The sequence below is a fragment of the Ornithodoros turicata genome, chromosome 3 (assembly GCF_037126465.1).
Source record: "Ornithodoros turicata isolate Travis chromosome 3, ASM3712646v1, whole genome shotgun sequence".
Lineage (NCBI taxonomy): Eukaryota > Metazoa > Arthropoda > Arachnida > Ixodida > Argasidae > Ornithodoros > Ornithodoros turicata.
In genome coordinates, this window is record NC_088203.1 from 51,655,094 (window position 1) to 51,679,014 (window position 23,921).

General features: G+C 45.0%; 2 protein-coding genes across 2 annotated transcripts; one reads left to right on the top strand and one right to left on the bottom strand.

Moving 5' to 3' along the window:
* Positions 1-1,367: 1,367 nt before the first annotated feature.
* LOC135387056 (uncharacterized) lies at positions 1,368-6,917 on the bottom strand. The gene is made up of 6 exons (XM_064616473.1): positions 6,871-6,917; positions 6,737-6,790; positions 6,584-6,646; positions 6,259-6,312; positions 6,130-6,198; positions 1,368-3,863 (listed from the first exon to the last, which is right to left on the bottom strand). Coding segments are annotated over exons 5-6 (1,782 nt in total). The 5' UTR covers positions 6,132-6,198; positions 6,259-6,312; positions 6,584-6,646; positions 6,737-6,790; positions 6,871-6,917; the 3' UTR covers positions 1,368-2,083.
* A 13,574-nt stretch (positions 6,918-20,491) lies between these two features.
* On the top strand, positions 20,492-23,241 carry LOC135387057 (uncharacterized). The gene is made up of 2 exons (XM_064616474.1): positions 20,492-20,567; positions 21,151-23,241. Exon 2 carries the CDS (start codon positions 21,158-21,160, stop codon positions 23,060-23,062), a length of 1,905 nt encoding a protein of 634 aa, XP_064472544.1. The 5' UTR covers positions 20,492-20,567; positions 21,151-21,157; the 3' UTR covers positions 23,063-23,241.
* The last annotated feature ends 680 nt before the right edge of the window (positions 23,242-23,921 follow it).

The window sequence follows — 23,921 nt, forward strand, 5'->3', positions numbered from 1 at the left end:
AAGTATCTCACATTGCGTGCATTGCCAAAGCTCTGCCAGATGTGTAACACCTCAAATGCCGCATTGGTTGCACCTTTTTTAAGAGATTCCCTCAAAAGGTACAGCCTCAGAAAACGTGTTACTAAAGAAGAATCCATCCTGTTGCTGGGAAAAGGGACCACCCGTAGCTGTGGGACACGCTATTATAAGAAGATGTGGATTAATGGATTTATGTATTGTACGAAGGAGCTCGACAAGTCACGACGCTGTAACTCATACATTTACAATGGTGGCATATTTGGTCGTTTATGCGAAATTTTCATTTTTCCTGAATGTAACGTTGTGAAGTTGCTTGCAGAGAAAATGCATGTAAAAAGCTACACTCTGACATTAGTATCCGACGTCTGTAACCTTTTTGTGAAAGTTAAGAGCTCTTCAGAGACCGTATGTGTTGATGCAAGAAGTGCAAGGAAATGTATGGCACTTCAATGTTCATATGCAACGTATCTGTGTGTATTGCATAATAATTGTACACATGAAGCTGCTTGAGTTTGCACTCATGTATCATGAGTTAATGTTTGCTTTGCAAACACATGTATATATTTGTGTGCATGTTTATCTACCTGTGTATGCTTTTGTTATACAGTGATGATTTTGTAATCAGTAATTATAGTACTGCATTATGTCGGAATATAGGAGGCATTTAACTGAACTTTGGTTTTGAACATTATGTGCTTAGGAAAACATTAACATTTACACATCATAGCTTGAGTGCAATGCACTAAATATTTTGTTCTAGCAGGATTGGCAACAAAAGCACGAAGAATAGCAAATTGTTGCAGTTTATGTAGTGCGAATTGCATGTGTGCAATAAATGTGATGAAAGCTATGCAGATTGTCATTTTCATGAAAGTATAGGTTCGGGAGGTGCACGGTGCCCTGATACCAAACATCCCACACTGAAATTACCACAAAAATGGCTTTACGTCACGAGACAACCCCAGTCAACACACATTGTTGGTAGAATGCAAAGTTAACGTTGAATATTGTTGGAGAATGTAGACTGTAAAATGTAAATATGGATTCTGCGTCGATTCTGTGTAGTTCATTCAACATGTGAATTGTTTTACGTGGATGTAACGCATATTTATCGCAGACATATCTACAGCTGAATGGCATACGTGAAAACGACGTTGAATAATATGACGGAAAATCACACAAGTGCAAACGTAGAACATACAACGTTGTTTTTGCGCAAATTTTGCCGACACGTTCCACCCAATTTCGAGCAGACATCGAAGTGCCGCACGCCGCCCATCAAAGTTTTTACTTTTGCTGCCGTTAGTATTGCAAAGGAAAATCAACAAAGAAGTGCTGTTTATTTCAAAGTCAATTACAAATTACCCATATTGTACAGACGCACTGGCAGAGTATGCAACATGTTTGATGATGTAAACTGAAGATAACATGTAAAACTGCAATATATGCATTACAGTAGTTTAGAGGTCTGTAGCATAGAATGAAAAACCAGCAAACAGAACTGCTGAACTGTTTCATGAAATCAAACACGTAGCTCACTGTATGGATGTGTTGTCTGGGTAATTTAAAATCCTTACACCGTATTACACCATCGCGTAACGTTTATAGCACTGGGTTGAGTGCTTGATCAACGGAGTAGAATTGGCATACATTTATGCACATCTAAACAACACTAATTGAACCTCTGTATGCAATAAGGGGATATGTCGAAAAATCCCAAACCGAGAAAAGTGGCCTGATCTGATTGTCCGTCCCATTGACACCCATGCATTTCCCGTTTCTTACCCTCCTGTAGCAGGCCATCAGATTGCAATACGGTCCTAAATTTTCTTTGGCAGGTACATACTGGTATGTAGATGTCATTGCAGCAAAAATTGCAAAAAGGGGATAAATCGACTTATCGCCTTATTGCATACAGAGGTTCAATTAATAACACGCAATAGATTAATGGAGAACCTACCAGCATTGAGTCATATGTGGCGAGGACTCTGCACCCACTCACATCACACAAATAAAGATCAAGAGTGACAAACTTAAGTCATAACACATATACAGAGAGCTATGCTTACGTGGTGTGAAGTAGAGGAATGACAAGGAAACCTTTAGCCAGTGGGAAACGAACAATTTTGCACTTGATGGACTCAAGATCCCAACACAATAGTTTGTCACCCAGTTCGTTAGTAATGCGTACACCAAGCAAAGAGGAAGACACAGGTGCTACATAAAAGTCACCAAGACTTTTGAAGACGTTACCTAAAATCACATTTCTGCCATTGTGTTTCAAAATGTTTCTGACCACAACAATGCTCCCATCAATGAGCTCCACTGTACAGTCCGCGTCACATACAGATACAGTACACACAGAAAAAGATGGGAGATCAACCCGTTTATACTGTTTAGCACCATGGTCATCCCTACGCAAGGGTCCCTCGTTGTGTTCCAATTTGAAAGTGACAATGGCTGAATCGCGGTGCTCAAAACAGAAACTTCTTTCTTCAGTGATTCGGTTAACTACTTGTGATAGTGGCTTGTGTGGAGAGCGAACCACCTGCTTCAGCTCTTTCAAGTAGTTTTCAAAAGGAAAGCATGAAAAGGTGTCAAGGGCACCAAACCGGCGGGCATCGTCAACTAAATGAATTAAGCTGTGAAAATTGAGCACATAAATTTCCTTTCCATAGACTGACTGTCCGTTAGCAACAAAAGAACACAACAGTGACTCTGCAATGTCAAGCATTTCATCAGAAGTACAGCTCTTACTTAAAATATAGATTCCAGAACTTAAAGCTAAAAAGTGCTGGTACACTGCTGTGTCGAGGACTTTTTTCAGTACCAGTGGCCCTGTGTAGAACAAAAACTGTCTCCACTCAGTTGCCTTCCACAATTTGCTATCTACTAAAGACCTGGGTTTTCTGTTGAACTCACGAGGGACCCATGCTTTTAGATCAAGAAGCCCGTTGGAAATAGCTTGCCTCGCAGGCTGTGATAACTTTGTTTTTGTCACTGGTGATGAGAACCAGAAGCCAGTTACTATCTTTTTCACCACACCCAAGTATACCAAATGCATGCTGTCTAACGGCACCCGGGCAACCAAGTCGACCCCTAGTGCCAAGAGTGGTGAGGGTCTGTTGTGGTGTTCCGGATCCTCCTGAAGATTGAAGTTACTACCGGTTCTCTTTCGTGCACCGCGATCCATGTACACAACCTTTCTGCCCTCTGGGAAATATTCGCCACGAACGAAACATTTTTCACACGCATGATAGCCTGTATGTCCTTTGATACACTTCACGAACGCTCGGGCTGGTGTATCGCACACAATGGAATGAAGTGACACAGTATAGAGCTTATTGCGGTACGAGAATCCTTCAGTCATAAGCACTTTCATTTCTGAAATGAATGGCGCCAAATATGTATCCACACAGTTTGGTTTTGATTTTCCACAATAAATGGCAGCTGCAAATGGTTTAAGGGGGATGCACCCAACAACAGCAATGAGGATGGGCCAAAAACATATGGTTTGACTGCGGTACAGTGGTAGGCCATCAACGTTTATCTGCAAATCTAAATTTTCAGAAACATAAGTAACGCAGTTGTCAATCAACCTCTTAATGCCATTCAAAATTCCTAGGTAGATGAATTCACCACCACAGCACGAGGTAACATTTGTGCTCCTGGGTGTTGATAATAGTGTTCGTGAATTAAGAGGCAATTCGTTGTGGTGCGGATGAGGAATACTTAGCAGAGTGGAAAGGTGTTGAAGGGGAATTTGAGTCTGTGTGGCCCATAGGGCAAGCTGTACAGCCAGGGTTGTTGTTTCTGCGCTGCTGGTGCTCTCATTCCCAGGGCTCCTGGCAGTGATACAGACAGAGGAATAAGAGTTAGTCTTTGTATCCCTTGTTTACATTGTGTAATACCACTGTCACACGGACTAGTACAGTGTCACCTTCAACGAGTGACACTTGCACTTAGGAAGAAAATTAGCCGGAGCTCTTTGGCTGCACATAGAGTATGTGTTTGTAGGTGCTGGAACGTCGCTATGCCAGTGCTGGGCAGCTGTTTCGGCCTTTTTGGGCCATCGTCAGCAGTACGAAGGCAGGCAACGTTTGGGGTGGCGTCGGAATGTTACGTAGCACGCGGTTCTTCCCGTCAGGGTGAGTGACTGACCACTGAAAGCCCAGTGCGAAGCCAGTGATGTATGTGAGGAAAAAAATTAGCCGGAGCTCTTTGGCTGCATGTATAGCATACGTTTGAGCACTTACGAACACTCACACTAGTGTCATTCGTGTGCTACCACACGGTATCTTTTAGTGACACGCGACAAGTGTACTAAGGGTTTAGGGAGTTCCCCAAACTTATTTCACTTCTCTTCGGCCAACCGAGTGCGTAGCCTTGACGGCAGGCTTAGTGTTACGGCTAAAAATAATGAAAAAAAGCGAGGGGCCCTGACACCACAATACTGTTGACAACGTGTTTCTTTGATTTTAGTACAGTGCGACATTGTGCTGAAAAACATTTCATTACTCTCGTTAACAGCCTGTGAAAGCTTTGCGGTCTGGCGATTTTTGTTGTGACACATGTTTGAAGCCAATTTGTTTTATGTTGGAAGTAGATTTGAAGAAAGTGTTTCTAAATCAAAGAAAACCATTCTCACGAAGGTACTGTGGCACACACGCAAAAAAATTGCAGCAAATTAATCTTATACATCGTAATTGCCATCATCGCTTAAGTGACGCACAAGCCGTGTATAAAGCACCTAGTGAAAGTGACATTCACCTGGTTGGAGTGCACTTCATAAAAGTGACACTAAATTAGCTCGTGTGACAGGATCAGAGCTGTACGTAACGCGATACTGTTTTTGGTAACTAAGTAACGACTTAGTTACGTCCTAAAAAATGTAACTAATAACGTACTTAGTTACAAAAATTGGTAACGCGTTAGTGCAAGTTAGTTGTTCCATTTTTTTTTTAATGATTACGGTCACCAACCACGACCGCCAGTTGTGGTTTTCCCCACGCACATGGCGGTATTCCATGAGGCTCAAGCACGCGGAAAAATCCACAGCGAAGAGAAAAGCAGAGAGCAACGTGTTTCTCATTGCTCTGGTGTCCACAGTGTTTCAGCACACTCAAGGTGTTCCTCCTTTCAAGTATTCACTGCGTTCAGGGCGTTTAGTGCTTTGTCTCCCTACTCGGGAACTCATGTCAATGATCATGTGAAGGCCTCCTTAATAATGGACCCCGTTTTTTCCTGAAAATCCCTCTTGTGGATCACCGCCTTCAACCCTGTTCTTTGATGTACATATTTAGTCTAGGGCTTAATGGAAACGCGGGTTGACAGTGTACATGAGACAATCATATATGTAGGTGATATAGATAGGTCATGCTTTCATATTTCTGCTGTCCGGTATGCAAATGTAACATATAGGAGTAACTCGTTACTTCCGAGTAACGAGAACGCGGTCCTTTTATTTGTAAGTAACGGGTAACGTGCTTAGTTACTATTTTTTCGAAGGAACTGAGTAACGTCTAGAGTTCCTTTTTTGGGATAACGTGTACAGCTCTAGACAGGGCATAAGAACATCTTGAGCAGACACGTAAAAGGGCAGCACACCGCAACACGAAGGCTCACAATCACACACTAAGAATGTATTTAGGACGCAGAACACAAGAGGCCATTCCATGGCAAACGTTGCAAATTCACTCAACCATCCCTGATTTTTTTTTTTTCAAATAAATTGTGATTGGTTATTCCCATGCAGAGCACTCACCCAGCTAAACATTTTTGTGGTGCAGACATGAAGCTACAACACACAATAGTACAGACAAACGAGAACACACCATGATCGGCCTCGACAACTCGAGGAGGGACATGGGGACAAAAGGAAATTGTTTACATCACGTGCAAGCCACAGGGGAGATCTCTTGTGCAGGCATGTGCATCTTTTGTAACTTCGCACCAAACTCTCCTGACTTTGTATCAAACTGCATATCACTATGTGCAACTTTAGGGAAGTTATTGGTATGAAAAATGACTATATTCTGTGGATTTTGCCTGGACGATGCATGCGTGCAGCAACAGCGCTTCGCGAAGTGAATGTATACCAAACTAACTTACATTTCTGAAGGCACACATGGTAATGTGATGTCGGTATTGTCTTCGCAGTCAGTACTAAGGCACCAATCCCTGAAGAAGATTCCGAAACCTGTCACTTTCACGTCATATTACTTGAAATGGGATTCTTACGAAAAGTCTTCGCAATCATATGCCAGGCCACATGGCTTGGTAGTAGTGCTCCAACTGTAATAGAATACAATGTATTAGCTCACTGCCAGGGGATTTTTGGCACAAAAATAAACAAGACTCCTCCAGCTATGAAGGGCCACTAGCAAGTTAAATGCTGTACGCGGGTATTACACGTAAGAAAATCATGAGAGTTGTGAAAGAGAATTCACGTGCTCTACTGAAACGACATAATCACATCCAATCATATTTGAGCGGGAACTCGTCAATACACGCAGTCAGATTTTACATACTAATTCGGTAGCAGTGCAGAATGAGAGACACTCACGCATGCTGTTCCAGAGCTCTGTCATGCTTGTCGTTGATTGCAGCGACGTGGACCTCGTCACTGCTAACTCACCGGAAAATATAAATGGAACAGGTGATGAGCGAACGGTGAAGTGAACAGAAAGTCGCGAAAATCGTGAACTTGAGTCCTTACCATGGAGAGTCCTGCTGTTGGCACAACTGAAAACGTTTACCGTCCGCATCACCACTGCGAAGTTAAAAATTAGCTGGGGTTACAGACTAGTCACTGTCGAAGTCGCGTAGTTGTGTTTCGATTTCGAGACGTACGAGGCCTCGGCGAATGATGATGGACTGTGGAGCGAGTCAGAGTCTGTCGGCGCATATATCTCTCACATACGGTCCTCAACGCGTCTTTTGCGGTTCCTCCGCGCCTGCCTTGCAGAGGATCCCTTTTCGAAATTATCGGACATGTCAAATATATCAAAAGGCATCAGCCAGCCACGCCGTACTGTCGTGCATGCGCGACAATACGGCGTGGCTGGCTGATGATAATGATGATGATGATCCTGGAGTCTATGCGATAACAACAGCAATGACGGTTACAGTCCAGCGCACGTTTGCAGGGAAGAAAATATTCAAGTGTCAGTTACAACTACATTTCGCATCGCTGCAGGTAGGTATTTTTAGAGGAAATTATGTAAGCATTTTCTGCGGTTCGAAATCCAATCCAATCCAAGTTCGCTGCTTCAAACCGGGAATCAGAAGACGTTGGAGTGGTTGTGGTACACGCCTGCTCGTCAATTGGCAGTTTGGTGTAGCTGTCATTGGTATATCTGCTGAGCCACGTCCTTCTGCAGTTCTGCCTCTCGGGTGCATACGCGTAAGTATCAGTAAGTGCCTGTACAGCTCTTGTTAGCGTTTCAGGAATGTACTCATGACGCGTCTCCTCACCGTCCGGACGCGCTGTGAAAGCGAAAGATGTATGGTATAAAATAATTATCAGTAACAGCAGGTGAAAGTTAGCAGCAGCCAGAGTACAAGCTAAGTCATAACAACACTTCAATTGAATCCAGTATTTCATTTTGTAGAAGTGAAACTGGAACACGCGAGCATTGCGTCCACTTTTATATTTGAGCTTGAACCCCTAGCCCCATGTTTTCAGTCGTGCATTTTGCCAAATAGTGTGTAGGAATTCAACTGTTTTCATTTTTATTGTGTCAGCAGCGTGTGCCTGCCGAAACTTCGATGCGGCACCTCGACGCTTAGTTAGCGTCTGCGTTCGTTCAGCGTCTTCGAAAAGCAATGTGAGCTGCATTGAATTATAAATGTGCCTACACTAACATTGTTGTTGATTATTGTATTGCATTTCGTTTCGAGCCTTTCGCGTTATCATGTCCCTGATTAGAAAGCGGCAGGCGGACAAAACTGCGCAGTTATGTATCCCGAGTACATCGCAGCTGCTGTTTAAATTAGTCACTTCAAAACCCACGCCCTGTGCAAGATCAGTGTGACCATAATTTATGTTTACAGCTGCGACAAGATGCATTGCATGCTGAAGACACAAAAGAGACAACAGTAATAGACTGTTTGGTATACTTAGCTGCATGAATATATTCTGGCCTTCTGATATGGTGTTTGACTCGCAAGCGAGGATGGTTTTTAGCTACAATTTTCATTTCGACCTTTTTCTGCAGGCGAAATGAGTGGCCAGTCTGGTGGTGGAAGGCACGCAGAGTTTTCGGTAGTGCACTTCCTGTGTGAAAATTCCATTGAAATTGTTCCGAGAGCATGGGTTTCGAAAGATAAAAAGACAGTGCTGTGGCCATCATACAGCCGCATGAGACTGAAGAGGGCCACAGAAAAGCAAGAAAATCCGCAAAGCACATGGGTAACCTACAGTTGCCGAGTCATCTTCTCTGGAGGTTAGCCTTTTACATGTTTGTATTACTGTACGTACAGCTTGCTGTATCTTGGTCTGACATCAGTAGCCATTATATGCAGATTACCGAAGTGCCCTTAGGGAAGCTGAGGAAGCAGAATACGTAACAGATCTTAATGCTGATGCCGAGTCTGAGGGTATGACACTTAATGCTGTGTTTAGGCATATTCATCTAAGTATGCTCTCAATCTGCAGCTTCAGTCTCACAAACTCCATCAGTGTCGTCGCAAGCACTGCCGTATCGAGCACGGAGCCCTGCTGCCTCACTGCTTAGCAACAGTACACAGTGGCGTATCTAGGGTGTGGCAGGTGTGGACAGGTGCCATGGGCGCCAGGTGAACAGGGGCGCCATTATGTGGTCGAGTGTGAATGTGCCAGGTCGGGCACTCAACCTGGCACATTCATAAATGATCTAAAGCACCCGCCATTAGAGAGGTTGTAGTGTGAAACCTAGTGCGGGCCACACGAAAACGCATCCCGAAGGACATCATGTTACCCATGTTGCCATGGGCGCAGGTAGCTCTAGATACGCCACTGACAGTACATGCTCTGGTATGTGTAAGCATCAGAATACATTAGTTACTGTACTTCTCTGATGAGCACTCCACAATTCTAAGCATGAACATGCACTCGGTATATGCCCCTAAATGTGCTCTCAATATACAGCTTCACACTCACAAGCTCCCGCTGCACCATCACAAACACATGGACCACAGAGCACTACTATTTCACCGCTTGGCAGCAGTACGCACTCTGGTGAGTCTAAATATCAGAATACATTGGTCACTGCACTTTTTGAAGAACACTGCATAATTCTCAGTATGAACTTGAATTCGGCTTATGCACCTAAATGTACTCTCAATATACAGCTTCACTTTCACAAACTCCCGCTGCACCATCAGAAGACTATGGAGCACTGACCACTACTAGTTCACTGCTTGGCGGCAGTACACACTCTGGTAAGACGAAACATCAGAATGCATTGGGCACTGTACTTCTCTGAAGCACTGCACAATTCTCAGTATCAACTTGCATTAATTCCAGACATTTCTGGATCGTTCCTCAACCGACATGCCTCAGGTGGTGAGTGACTGCTTCCTTGTGCTGTCTTATGTGTCTTATGCTTTTTTTTTTTTTTTGCAACACTTCAGAGACCGATGACAGTGATGCGCATGTTTCACAAAGGAAAAGACGCGCTAGTGGGGGAGGACATGGTTAGCACACTTTCCAAACTATGATGGTTACATTGCACTTGTTACCGGTATTGTGTACCAATTTTCTTATGCGCTATTCTAATGTTGCTACTCGCAGGTTCCCGACAAAGCAACGTGGATCCCCACAAAGCCAACCGCAGTGAGTATTTTTGTGGTGGAAACTATAGCAGCAACCCTTAAGTTATTGACTTTGGCCCTGACTGTGAGGCGACTCAGTGTTTCATTTCACCATATTGCTCCTGGTGATTAAATTCCCCACTCATCCTAATTTAAGTGAAGCTGTTGTGATTTTGTGTGCGTACCTGTTGCTCTCTTAAGCACGTGAAGGTTTTCCCCATCGATCACCCCAGCCCACAAAAGGTCCTCAGCATGTTCACAGCTAAGAACCACTTATCATATAGCACTACTTTTTTCAGGGATGTTCAGGAAGCTACTGGAGCAAATGGAACTGCTGTCAGACGGCACAAAACAACTCAAAAAGGAAACCAGTCACATCCGCACCTTGTTGCAGAAGCATATCCTATCAACGGATGATTTGTCACTCCCGGACAGTTTTTCTATCCTGCCCGTAACAGATGACAATGGCTTGCAGGCAGTTGAGCGAGCTCTCAGAGACGACACAAACTTCAAGGCATTTGTATGCTAGCAGTATGCATTTGACGAGGGCTAATAGCTAAATCGACATTTTGCTGTACAGGTTGCGCAGCTTTAGACATCAGGTGGCTCCAATAGTGCGGAGTGTACTAGAAACATACTCAGGAGGCTCATGACCCTTGAGTTCGCATCAGGAATGTGTTATTCTGGACACAATGCCAACAAGCAAGTGTTTAAAGAACTTCATATGTCCCGTCTTCTGAATAGTGAGTTTGGAAATAGTTTTCTTCACAGTCATCAGTATTACCAAAATCCATTGCCAGGTTCCATGCTTATTAATAGACCATATTCCTTTACCTTCTGCTCATTTGTAACGCCAGTGTATCTACTGTATTTTTCATATGTTTCAGTCTGCATTCGCAAGGCATTTCCTAGCGCAAGTGACAAAGACATTGCAGCCGCTGCGAGGAACTACTTTCGGTGTGCCCCAGGAGTGATTCGAAAGAGGCGCATGTGTGTAATTTGAGCCTGTGAACCTATGTGATTGTGTAGAAAAGAAGGCAATAATGATGGGTCTTGTGCATAATTCATGCCTATGTGTTGCCTCTGTTGTTCCTACACTAATTGCTTGCATTTTGATTTCAGCAACTGCGATGATGCCTCGAGAATGGACCCGTGAAGCAGCTCATTATATAGGGTGAAGCACCCTGTTTTTACCCCCTTACGTACCATAAATTAACCATAATATGTACTGGCAAGTCAGCACACTGTACCATATATGTCACGAATAAAATGATTTATTCTACTTTCCTGCGAAATTAGTGTATATCAGAATCGGGATGCATGCCACCATATGTATGCATGTCTGTAGGAACAGTAAAGGGTGAAGAAAAAAAGATAGAGAAAAATATAATTACATTAAACGCGTAATTCTCGTTGTCATGGTGTCGTAGAAGAAACGTTGTCAGGCATTGTTGATTTTATGTTGATGCCGTGCATTCTCGTACGCTGTATTCACATATAATCTGCATTTCATTTACGTTAAATATGCGTTGACCGGCATTTGTTAAATTAACGTATTTCCGAGCGGACATTTGACCTGTTGATTTCACGTTCACTTTCATCATGGATTCTGCGTTTATTTCGTTGATCGCCAACGTATTTTCTACGTCGAATTTACAATACTGTGTTGACTGGGCATGATCGACCGCTACGCCGCAGCGGTTGAGTCTGCGGATTATTTTTGCCCACGCAAGGGTACTCTAGCATGCGCCGAAATCTCAACACATGGTACACCATATTTAACGTCCCTCACGGAAGACTGCTTGTCTGAACACCTTGTACCCTTCTACCAAGTTTCCACCGCCCTCGGCCGGGTTTGAACCCGCGATCTTGGAATCAGCATGCGGACACGCTATACAGCGGCCGAGGCCGGCCGTACATAAAACGTAAATAGAAATTCTATTGTGCATATATGTACAGTGCTCCATAAATAGAAAGTCAATATCGAGTAAATACAGATTGTATGGCCAAAAGTCAATACACCGGTAAATGCAATAGTATGTCAATATAGAACATAGCTGGTCAATAGATCGCGCATACAAAGTCCACATTGATTTTCATAAGGGGTAGTTAGTCTCAAGAGAGGACTCGCGCTAAGCGACATTGGTGACCGTGCCTGCTCCAAGTGAATTAACTGGGAATTGGTTAACTATTTATTTGATGTCACTTTCTGTTCACTAGTTATTCACTTTAATGCGGTAAGTGGTACTTATGTGGATAATCAATGAATGAGTTCATAATGACGTACTTAATTAACCGATCAGGTAATTAAAGTAGTAGTTAGTCACTTTAATTCGGTGAATGATACTTGCGTGAATAATTAATTAGTTCATATTTAACGAATTAATTAACGTAGTTCTCATTCAATTCATTACTAACTGTTCATTAATTGACCTATTAATTAGTTAATTAATCGATTGAATACCCGCTATTCCGTCACAATCCTTATAAACTATTTGCTAATTACTGAATGAAAAATCACGTTACTTATAATTAAGTGGCTAATTGGGTGCCAATAAATTAAATATGTAACTTAGTATTAGCGCACAAATATCAGTTTCGCGTAAGTCTTGCGTTTTCTTTTGCTCGTGCACAATAGCCTGCATAAAGGATTTCATATATTTTTTTTATAAATTGACCCGCCTGGCAAGCTCGTTGCACTTTTGCTCGCTCACGTGACCAAAAATGCAACCAGCACAAAACGCTTTCTAGCTGTCTCCAGACGAAAAGAGACAGATAAGCGGCGTCGCTATCACCTTTTGTCTTTCCCATTGAGCTGTACCAAGCAGCACAACCCAAGCAGCAAAATGTACTGAAAGTCGAGTGCAATAGGGGTGGACGGGTAGGCGGAAGACCTTGAACAGACTCCTGAAACTAAAGAACATTGATAATACACATACCGTCCACCCCTGTTGCACTCGACTTTCAGTACATTGTGCTCCTTGGGAATGTACTGGAAGTTAAGTGCAATAGGGGTGGCCGGTATGTGTCTTATCAATGTTCTTTACTTTCAGAATTCTGTTCAAGGCCTTCCACCTACCCGTCCAACCCTATTGCACTCGACTTTCAGTACACTGTGCTGCTTGGGGTGCCTTTCGCAGAGCCCGAGCGCTGATAACTCTTGCGCATGCACGCATGATAACGCATGCACTCTTTGTGTGTCCTCAGTAGAACATCTTTGTTTGGAACCCTAACCACGACAACCCGACGAATAATTGTGAAGAGAGACTTGGAGAATTTCCGACCTCGTCTGTGTGGGTTATCATCCCGAGCCTCTGTGTTTTACCACCATGTATTCAAGTTACCAGCTTGCTTGCCATTTAGCAACACTCTCAATAACTGTAAAGTGTTGTGGCTGATTACTGTATATTCTTGCGGTCGCCGGCGCGTGCACACATGCGCACAAAACGTGCAGCTGACCGAGACGCTCTGTAAACACAACGTCGCTCTATCTACCTATTCGTAAACACGACGTGCCTTGAAGCGTGTGAAAAGAAGCACTGGAAACTATGTAGTGATAATGTGTTCGTACCTGCGTGGCCGTATGAACTCCTTTAGTAATTCCAGGCTGCTGAAAAGCGGTCAACTCGGCTTGTACAGCGCGGCGGTGGACATGCCGCTTCGCTTGTCCTCACAAGCCCGTAGCTCACGTGCGTATTTGTCCCTTATGTTTTTCCACGTTTTTTGACAGTCGTGTGCTGTAAGTAAAAGATGTCGGCACCGTCCATGCTGAAAAGAAACCGTGGCCACAGAAATGCAACACTCCTCACCTGTCATCGACACTTCGCGTCCAATCGCAGCCCAGGTATTGTCACGCTTCAGGGCGTCCTTATAGTCCCCACGGGAACAGTCATACAGCCAAGGCCGCTTCTCCACCTCAATACATATAATTTCATGCCTCTGCAACGTGGTGTCAACAGTTGTAGGCATACGCGCACAATCCATGTTGTCGAGGTTCCCGACGATGTTTTCAGAAGCCATCTTGAACTCATGGATGGAATAAAGAACCGCAGTACGCCTGCGCGAAATTCGCCCTTCCGATTGGTCCGCTACTTGCGGTGTGGTGCGCGCGTCGGGAAAAGTTGAGCCCGAGCGAACTCCTTACGTTTTCTTACGGAAGGTGTCGTACGCTTCTGTTGCCCTGGGGTCGGATTCACAAAGAGCTCGTACGACGGAATCTGTCGTATCTCCGTCGTACGGTAAAGTTACGACGAAGTGTAGATTCACGAAGGGCGCGTGTCGCAAAATCTTCGCAGCTTATGGCGGAATCCTTCGAGAGCTCCCGAGCAGTCTTACGAAGAAAGATGGCGGCGTTATTTGGCAGCGGTGGATTTGGAGACGGCAAACCAAGACGTACATACAGTAATACAGTAAACACCTCCCACACAACAATCTACATAAGTATTCACATGGTTGATTTGACATCCAGTTCTTACTTCCTTATTTACATTTTTCATAATGCTAGATAAGTTACAACCTTTATTAAAAACCACATCAACACCAAATTTCCTAGACAATTTCTTTAACCGATGCGAGGCATTGTGAACATACTGCACCACTCCGAAATTACGAATTCTTTCATTTTCGTCATTTGAACCCTCTTTCCTGAACTTAGTTAACATCCTGCCAACCACATCTCGAACAACACCCTCCGGGTATCCCGCCTGCTCTAATCTCATCAATTGGCCCAAACAGCTGTTCAACACCTTATGTCCACACGATTTTTTTAAATGCAGCCCCAACAACATTTTGTGCGACCGCATTTTTTACAGATTTTGAAATGGATTATTCAAAAGGCATTAGCCGTTTCCGGCACCTTTGTTTGCATTCCCAGCTAATACCCCTCTCATGACACTCAATTTCAATATATAAAAACTGAATGACACCTTCCACCAAAGTGAACATCAAACCTTTCCCCAGCTTATTAAACAATTCTAACAACAGAGCGCCATTGACATTCTCCGTGGTCCCTATCAAAAAATCATCGACGTACCTAAATATTTTCTTTACTCCCAATCCTTCCTTTTCAACCTCTGACAGAACTAAGCGGTCGAACTCCCAGGCCGTGCTTTTTAAAATGCTGTTTCTTCTAGGTTAAACTCGGAAGAAGCGGCAGCCAGCGGGAATTAATGTTGAATTCCAATGGCAGATTCGGAGCCTCCGGAGCAAGTTTTCAACCGCAGATTCAGTTCAGATTCAGAAGGCAGATTCAACCGGAACTCTATGTGACGTGTCACTTGTCGCTTGTGTTTCCTATTTCCTGCCTCTGCTTTGCCAACATGGCCGCTTCGCAATGCGTCTTCGCCGTGACTAGTCTTTCGCGTTGTACGTTGGCGATTTTGTTTCGTGAACGGAGCGATAAGTCAGACATTACAATGGCAACGTTAGGAGATTAGAAGGACCTTGATGTTGCAAAACATGGCGTTATAATGGAACATGAGTACCTTCTTCTTCCTCCGTCTCTGGCCGTCATCCACCAAGGGAGATTGGCCAGGGCTAAACTCCAAGTTGGGCGAAAGTGTTCCAGTGGCAGATTCGGATGACTTGCTCTAGGCCCGATCAAGCCGCTCCATTGCAGAGTCTGCCACTTGCTCCGACTCTGCCATTGGAATTCAACATAACGCATTGGATCCCAGTTCGTGGTCGTAACCCATTCTCGTCTCGAGAAAGTAGGATGATGCTTTTACGCGAGAAAGCCTACGCGTTCCCAATGTGCAAAACATAAACTTGTCATAATCACATTAAGAAATTTCTTGGTCGTAGCATTGGACATTTCAAGTACGTGTACAATGCGTTGGGTCATGCCTTTCTGGACTTATTGGCTGGGCCATAAATGTTCTGCAACATTCCTTACAGTGACGACATGCGACTTACTCTCAATACTTCTCAAAAGTAAGTATGGGATCCTTCAAATATCATACGTGGCAGTGCAGCTTTCAAATGATGTTTCTTGCAGGGTGGCCCATTACACTTTCTCACAGGCTTTCTTGCGGGTCTCGGGGCCTGTAAGAAATCCTGTGAGAAAGCCTCACAGGCCACCCTGTAAGAAGCCCTGTAAGAAAACTGCATTGCCACTGCCTGTAAGAAATCCTCCCTGGAATCCCACAGGATCCCTGTAAGAAACTCTGAGAGAAATTTTGTAAGATTTAGTCTCCTAACCTCATAGAAATTCCTTCAGCAATCTGAGATATTTCTTTTGTAAGATTTTCTGAAGTATTTTTGGCCCAGCAAACTGGAAACGGCATATTGAACCTAGGTATCATGGGAGTTTATTAGATAGCGCACTCTTTCTTGGCCTTCGTTTTTACTCAGTTTGATTCTTAAGCCCTATGAAAAACAGTCACATAAAAAACATACACTTATGCATATTTAAAACCAATGGGGTGCCCGAACAAAGAGCACTATCCCAAGAGAAGAGAATTTTATCAGCAATGGACTGAACTGTAGTGCCCGCAGCCCTTAAAGTAAGTGCTTGCATTGTGGCTCCACAGTCACTAGACGCAGTCACACAGCGAAAATTCTGGTCTATCTGGTTGCGAGATAGATATATATTGTCAGTGAATAGCAAACAGCACTTTGTAAATGATGTTGTATACATCAGTAATTGCTGGTGATGCATGATGTAAAACCCCGAGACTAGGGAACACAAACGGACAGACACAAACACGAACACCTTCGTGTTCCCTAGTCTCGGGGTTTTACATCATGCATCATCTTCACCAGCTCGCTTGCTTGCTAGCCATTTTTTTAATTGCTGGTGTTTGATATGTAAGGTCAAATTGCTCAGTGTTTCTTACTTACGCAACTGAGTGACTTTTTTCTTTTGACAGGTGAAACGAAACGGTTAAGCATTTCTCACTTTACAATTATGTCAATCCCGCTCCACATGATTTGGAAGTTGGCATACATACAACTTCCCCTCATTTAAGAAATTAATGAAAAGACGAACACTGTGGACACTGAAATGGCATGCAGGGTCGCTTGAGGGGATACCACACACTCACAGAGGCAATTAGGTAGACGCCTATCATCAGGAATGCCAGTTCACAGTATGTCCTTGCATATCAGGGCACACATCTCTTGCCCTTCTACTGTGACCTTTAGTATTTTTCTGATCTGTAGAAACCCGTGTGAATGTGTCATTATAACACTGCTGTCGCTTCTTAATGGACGAGTGTAGGATTGGCTGTGAAAAACCTTGCCCTTCATTGCAAAACGGTAATATTCTACTGCAAATTGAGGAAAGCAATTACAGACTCGCTGCGTTACTACCTCCTCAACAGAAAACCGAGACACAGGCTTTGATCGGCCAAGTAAACATGTATCCACCACATGAGTAGCACTCTAGATTCCCCGGTACCCCAGCATGTTCTGACAAAGATCTTTTATGCCTCCTGACAATGGTACAGTGGACAGTGCTAGATCTACACTCTAAACCCAAATACGCTTATTGTGCCCCCTACGAGAAAAAAACGGCTATTTTAGGCGTTGTATCCGAAAATCATAGGCGAGACAAATTTTCCCAGCCTTTTATAACGGTATAGACCCGTTTGTAACCCTTATCAGGCGGCACCTCGCTCTTCAGCAGAAATGTGCCGCCTATTGTGCCCCTTACACGGTTGCTCTTCCCTCTCTGCCTCTTTCATTCTCCTCACCGAACAGGCCGCGTCTTCAAATGCGTTGTCATATCACTGCGCTGCGCAACGTAGTCCTCCACTATTTGATTGTGCTGACGTGTTAGCTTTAATAATCCACGTTGCTTGATACGGTACGCAATGTACTTTTAGTTTAGCATGGTCCAAAGACGGTTGACGGCCTAGTAGTTGTCAAAGGTGAAGTGGCGTCAAAGTAGCGTCCGGCGGACGACCACAGGCGTCCCTGCCTTGCTTTTCGAATGCATCGGCGCGAACGGTGTGTGCTCTGCCTGTGCAACCTCGGCCGGCAGGATTCTGAAGGTAAGAAATGTGATTACGTCTCATTTTGTAACGATTAATGCGTATGAGATGCTCCCACGGTCTTTGGAAAGCCTGCCAGAGCAAAAAGCATAGGCTGTGATGCGATACGATATTCACATCAGTGCGCGTTTGCAGACGAGCATGGCCGATTGGCAGCGAAGTGTAAAGTGCCAAATTGAAAGGGCAAGATTAAGGCTCCGTCTCTCTGCAGAGCTCTAAGTATTATTACTAACATTCCCCTGAGATTACCAGTAAGTTTTTAAGACTACGTCGTAGTGTGTTTGGCCCCTCGCACTGCTTGCGACATAATTGCCTGTAATTTGGGTTCCGTAGTTCCGCAGCGTTCTGCGTACAGTGCTTGAGTAATAAACTGGTACGGTAGAGCTTGCTGTGCCTGGTTATTACTTAGCTACCATAGTTATTCGCAGCATTTGTGGTATTCGCGGAAGCCGCGAAACAGATCACAGACAGCTATGTTGGAAGGAATACATTTTCCGATGGGTCAGCTAAAGCGAGGGGGAGTGTTTGGATCTGTTGCTCAATTACCTGAATACAGAGCGGCGGCAGTGAAAATAAGGACTACGAAACGAAATTACGTGTCACGAAAGAGGACAAAAATTGTGGGAGGCACTTAAGTGTCCTTGCGTGCGTCAATGCGAAAGCATTAGCGTTGACTAATTAATTATCTTAATTATTTGACTAATTGGTGTTGACTAATGATGACGTCATTGTGGTCACGGGATTATTGTTGACTAATTAATGGTCAGTAGTTCTATATGGTTCAGTATGGTTAATTAATGGTGGTAGTTCACTAATTAGTCACGACTAATTAGTGAACTAATTAACCCTTATTAATTAGTCAACAATAATCCCGTGACCACAATGACGTCATGTGTAATTAATTGACAAATTAATGATAGTTAATTAGATTACTAATCAGTGGCAGTTAATTAGTTGAGTAACTAGTGTTTACTAATTGGCGTTAGCTAATTAGTTGACTAATTATTAATGGTTAAATAGGTGGATATTTTCTGGTGACAACCTGCTAACTCTACTCGTGAGGCAAGAAATGATTTCGCACTAAAACAATAAAGACGGGCACAGTGCACACCGCCACCACGCAGTGGAGTCGCGTCACTTCGTTGACATGATCGTTATTGCCTCACGCACTATCTGGAATATGTTGTGATTTTACGTTATTTTTAGATGTCAAACAACAAGGACGCGCGAGACGTGGTTCGTGGTATATGCAAATCTTGTGACTACTTGGAATTTTATCGAAACGACAGCGGCACCCCTCTCATGCCCGGATGGTGCGCTTACTGCGGGCATTCGCCAACGGAGCATGCCGCGCTTGGTGAGAGCTTCCGCCCATGCACTATTTCTGCTTTGTGACGTATTTTGAACAAGTTAACAGTCTCTGTCGCTCGTTGTTTTTACTTCTTTTCATGGGCAGACCTACTTGGTGAAGGTAATCCAAATGCAAGCGGTTTGCAGCCATCTTTCAGGGACCTGGCACAAATCGGGGGCGGAGCTGGCCCTGAATCAGGTGAGTTGTGTTTTGTAGCCAAGGGGGCCGGGGTTGGCGCTTGTCCTCCATTGTGCCCGACTACATACCGTAGTTAGAGCATTTAGAAGGCGAAATCCTCGTCTCACATGTAAATCGCGACTCCCTCCCGATTTTCTCCCTCCTGTGTTGGCTACTTAACCCATTTTCAGACCGCCTAACAACGGATTGTAACACCCAGGTGTAGCATCGGCAGACGATCCCAGGACTGAGTACACCCTGCAGGCCACCGGAAATTCTACTCCCCAGAGAGAAGGGACTACATCAGCTACCCAGGCTACAAGCATGCAAACCATGCCATTTTCAATTTTCAAGCGCGTCGTAGCCAGTCTTCGCTGTTTTCGTCTTCTTTTGTTTTGTGGTGTAACATCACAGGATGTGGCAAAGGGTGTGCCACCTATTGTTTTCTTCGTACTCCATGATACCTACCTGTCCTCGACATTGCTGTGATATGGAGATTTCTTGTGTTTCGTACACTGGCCCAGTTGAGAAGTATCAACTGCTAGTCATTATGGAGCCGCTCACTTTCGGTTAACTGCTAGCGCCAGGGCTCGAAACCGGTTCTGAACCGTAACCGAAAACCGCAAAAAACCGTTATTTTTTGCCGAACCGAACCCGAACCGAACCGTAAACATTTTTTCTCTCCCCTTGAACGAACCGGAACTGAACCGAAAAAATATGATGCGGTAACCGGTTCGCCAGACGGTAAAAACACCTATGCCTTCCTATACCCGACTGCCGCGCACGAGCTTCCTGCATCGCTCGGAATCTTGCCGAATTCATAGAGCGGATATAACAAATTGATAAATCAAGAAGTGGCGAGTCCATGTACCTCCTGCAGCCTCACCTCGAAAAAGTTCACGCCATCCCTGTACATTTATGTGACTCGAGGTGTAAAAAAAAACATGTGCTAGTGCTACACGACAGCTATACTTTGCGTTGTTGCCTCGGCTGCTCTTTCATTCGGCGTCGCAGTGTGAAGGCAACGTAAATTTTAATAGTTCACAGTGACATCCACAAGCAACGCGGACAACTTGCGACCCCGGGAAAGAGGTTGGCATGTGTCCAGAGCCTCGAGCTCTGGCGCCGGCTAGACGCCGACCGCCGAACCAAGAGACGCGGCCGCTGTGTACATGGTGAGGTCAACGGTCACCACGGTAGCTCCTCGTGGTTTTTCAACATCTCTGAGCATTGTAAGTATCAGCGCATGAGTTCAGTTACGTGAGCAGTAGTGAATAGTAGTAGCAAGGTTATGTCTTTGTGTTTAAGAGGGTATGCACTGTTCTTCGAAGCGCGGAAACGAGCAGCACACACACAGGGGCGGATCTAGGATGTTTCCGAGGGGGGGGACCGCTATGGACAAGTGTCAGGTGCATGCTGGGATTGGTCCATTGAACCCTATGTTCAAGTCTCAAATTGAGTGGGGGTCAGGACATCCGGACCCCCCCCCCCCCTAAATCCTCCCCTGCACACACACCGCCTGATTCAAGGTGATGTGCGCACTGAGGACAGCGTACAGTGAACTTGTGCTTGTCACATCATTTCGCACAAAACGTGTGAGCGTTCACTGCTCTCAAACATGGAAACGTCGCGAAAATAATGACCTTTCATCAAATAAAGGATATAATTACTGATATGCTCGCGTCTAACTCCGAACCGTCAGTGAGCAGAGTTGGCACTCTTCGTCAGTTCTCGTTACTTCGGTTACGTTAATGCACTCTCCTTATTAGTGGGCTGTCCTTGACCCGAGCACATTATTCTTCTTGTCTTTTTCAGTCACGTCATGGGGCGTGAAAGAACGAATCCCGTGCGGGAGTTCTTCGTTTACGATAGAGAGAGCAACACGTCAAGATGTCAGATCGAGGGATGTAACTTTGATATGAAGGGTGATCACGCAGCAAATTTAGAGCGCCACATTCAACGTATTCATCCCGATATCTACGAGTCTCATATGCTGTCGAAACCAAGATCCAGCAAAAGGCAACAAGACGCGACTGGATGTCCATCCAACAAGAGATCCGCTTCACAGCAAAGCCTCGAGGAGGTTATACGAAGGAAAGCCACGAAGAGTGCCGTTTCAAAGGCCAGTATTGTCTCCGCTTGCGTGGAACTGGTCACCACAAATGGACGTCCCTTCCAACTGATGGAAGATTCTGGATTTCGTAACCTTTTGAATCCCCTCATAGAAATTGCTGGCGGCGGTTTCGCGATCAACTCTAAGAATATCCGCACAGAGGTCCGTGAGGTCGCGGCCAAAACACGTCAGCACATCAGCGAATCGCTGAGATCCCGTCTTTTCAGCTTGAAGATTGACTGTGCCACCCGCATGGACAGAGCCGTTTTGGGTATCAATGCGCAGTATATTGAAAATGGAAAAATTGTTGTACAGACACTTGCGATGAAGGAGTTGTACGAGCGGCACACCGCACAATACATCACACTCCAAGTCCAAGATGTGCTCGCGAGATACGAGCTTGGGGTGAACCAAGTGTACAGCTTGACTACAGACAACGGTAGCAACATGTTAAAAGCAGCGAGTTTGTTGAACGACGAGAGCTCTCGTGCGGCTGGCGACTACGATGACGCCTCTACGAGCGATGACATTTCTATGGACATTGACGAAGAGTTCTGCCTCACCGGCGAGCATCAGGATGTACGACAAATACATAGCATACGATGTGCAGCACACACGCTGCAGTTGGCGGTGAACGACGCTTTAAAACATGGGATGACTATTGATATATTCGCGAAGTGTCGCAATATCTCAAAGAAGCTACGCACACAGACACTTATGTCTCTCATTCGCAAGCTTAAGCTGAAGAAACCAATCTTGGACTGCGTTACACGGTGGATGTCTACTGTAATTATGCTCCGACGCCTCACTGAGCTGAGGGGGTTTTGCGACGACATGTTCGGTACGGACAATGAGCTTCGCCTGCAAGATGACGAGTGGAAAGCCGTGGATGATGCCATAGAGGCTTTGGCGCCCGCCGAAGAGGCCACAAAGAGGCTTCAGACTGAGCAGTTGACCCTTGGGGACTTTTATTCTTTGTGGATAGCGTGCAGGGAGAGAACGGCAAAGCTGACATCTGCTCTGGCATCCAGTCTTGCAGCGTCCATGCGGTCAAGAGAGACGCGTTTATTTGAAGGCGAGCTGTTCTGCTCAGCTATTTTCTTGGACGTCCGGTACCACGTGCTCTTGTCTGACGACCAACGGACGAAAGCGAAGCTGCACCTCACAAGGCTGTGGAAACGTCTAGCACCACCTTCAGCCCGGAGTAGGTCGGCACCATCTGAAACCACTAGTTCTGAAGAACACGCAGGAGAAATAACCGATGAAGTTGAGGAGCTCCTTAGACAAAAAGATCGTGTCCGACCTACTGCGACTCCCATCCACTCCATATCATCAATGCTCGAGGCGACCGAGGCAAAGCCAAGGATCAATAAACATGTGGACATCCTCAAGTATTGGGAATGCCAAACAGAAAAAGAACCCGAAATGAAGGCGCTGGCGGACGTTGTCCTTGCTGTGCCCGCCACTCAAGTTAGTGTCGAAAGGGCGTTTTCTGCTCTCAAATACATACTATCTGACCAGCGCGCCAGCCTTGCACCCGACATCCTGGAAGACATCCTTGTTGTGCGTTCAGCCCGTTCAGCATCGACACCTGCTTATTCTGTGTGTTCGTAAGTGTTAAGCGCTTGTGTGAGAGAGTCTACACTCAGTCTCTACGCACTCAGAACGAGACCTGCAAGAGGGCTTGCATAACCGTGCTTTTTACTTTCGTGCTTTCTTCTCTTTTTTCTTTAGAAATTCACCTTTCGCACTGGAGGTATGCTGTACGCCATTACCCAGTACTTTTCGGTACAGTAAAAGATGACCTACTGTGAACTGCGTGCTTCTTTGCACCGATGAAGTGTAGGAGCGAGGGTGTAAAAGGAAGGGAGGAGCAGGCCATAGCCCGAACCTGATGTTACCTCCAGGGGCGGATCCAGAACCTCGGCTTGGGGGGGGGGCGGTCTCTTTGTCGGAGCGCGTAGTGGGGGAGGGGAGAGAGGGAAATACAATGTATAAACTGACGTTTTGGGGGCGATCGCCCCCCCCCCCCCTGGATCCGCCACTGGTTACATCTCACATGTGGTACACTGATTAGCACACGTAAACCGGTTCGAACCGATTAATATCGGTTCAAACCGTTCTTTTGGTTGCGCTGAACCCGAACCGAACCGATAACCTTGAACCGAAACTTGAACCGAACCCTAAAAAATAACGGTTCCGAGCCCTGGCTAGCGCAACTCCACTTTAACACTGCTAGCGCAACTTGTTGATCGTAACATGTTGATCGTTTTCTCCAGTGTTATTGTTTCAACGGTGACAGGTATCAACTGCTGGTCATTATGGAGCCGCTAACTTTCGTTTAACAGCCCAACTCCATGGTCGTATTTTTCTCCAGTGTTATTGTTTTAACATTTGCAGGTATCAACTGCTGGTCATTACGGAGCACCTCACTTTTGTTTTAACACATTTTTATTTTAACTTTTAACACGGC

Coding starts and splice junctions, on each gene's coding strand:
- LOC135387057 (XM_064616474.1), top strand. CDS start 21,158: ATGGGGCGTGAAAGAACGAATCCCGTGCGGGAGTTCTTCGTTTACGAT.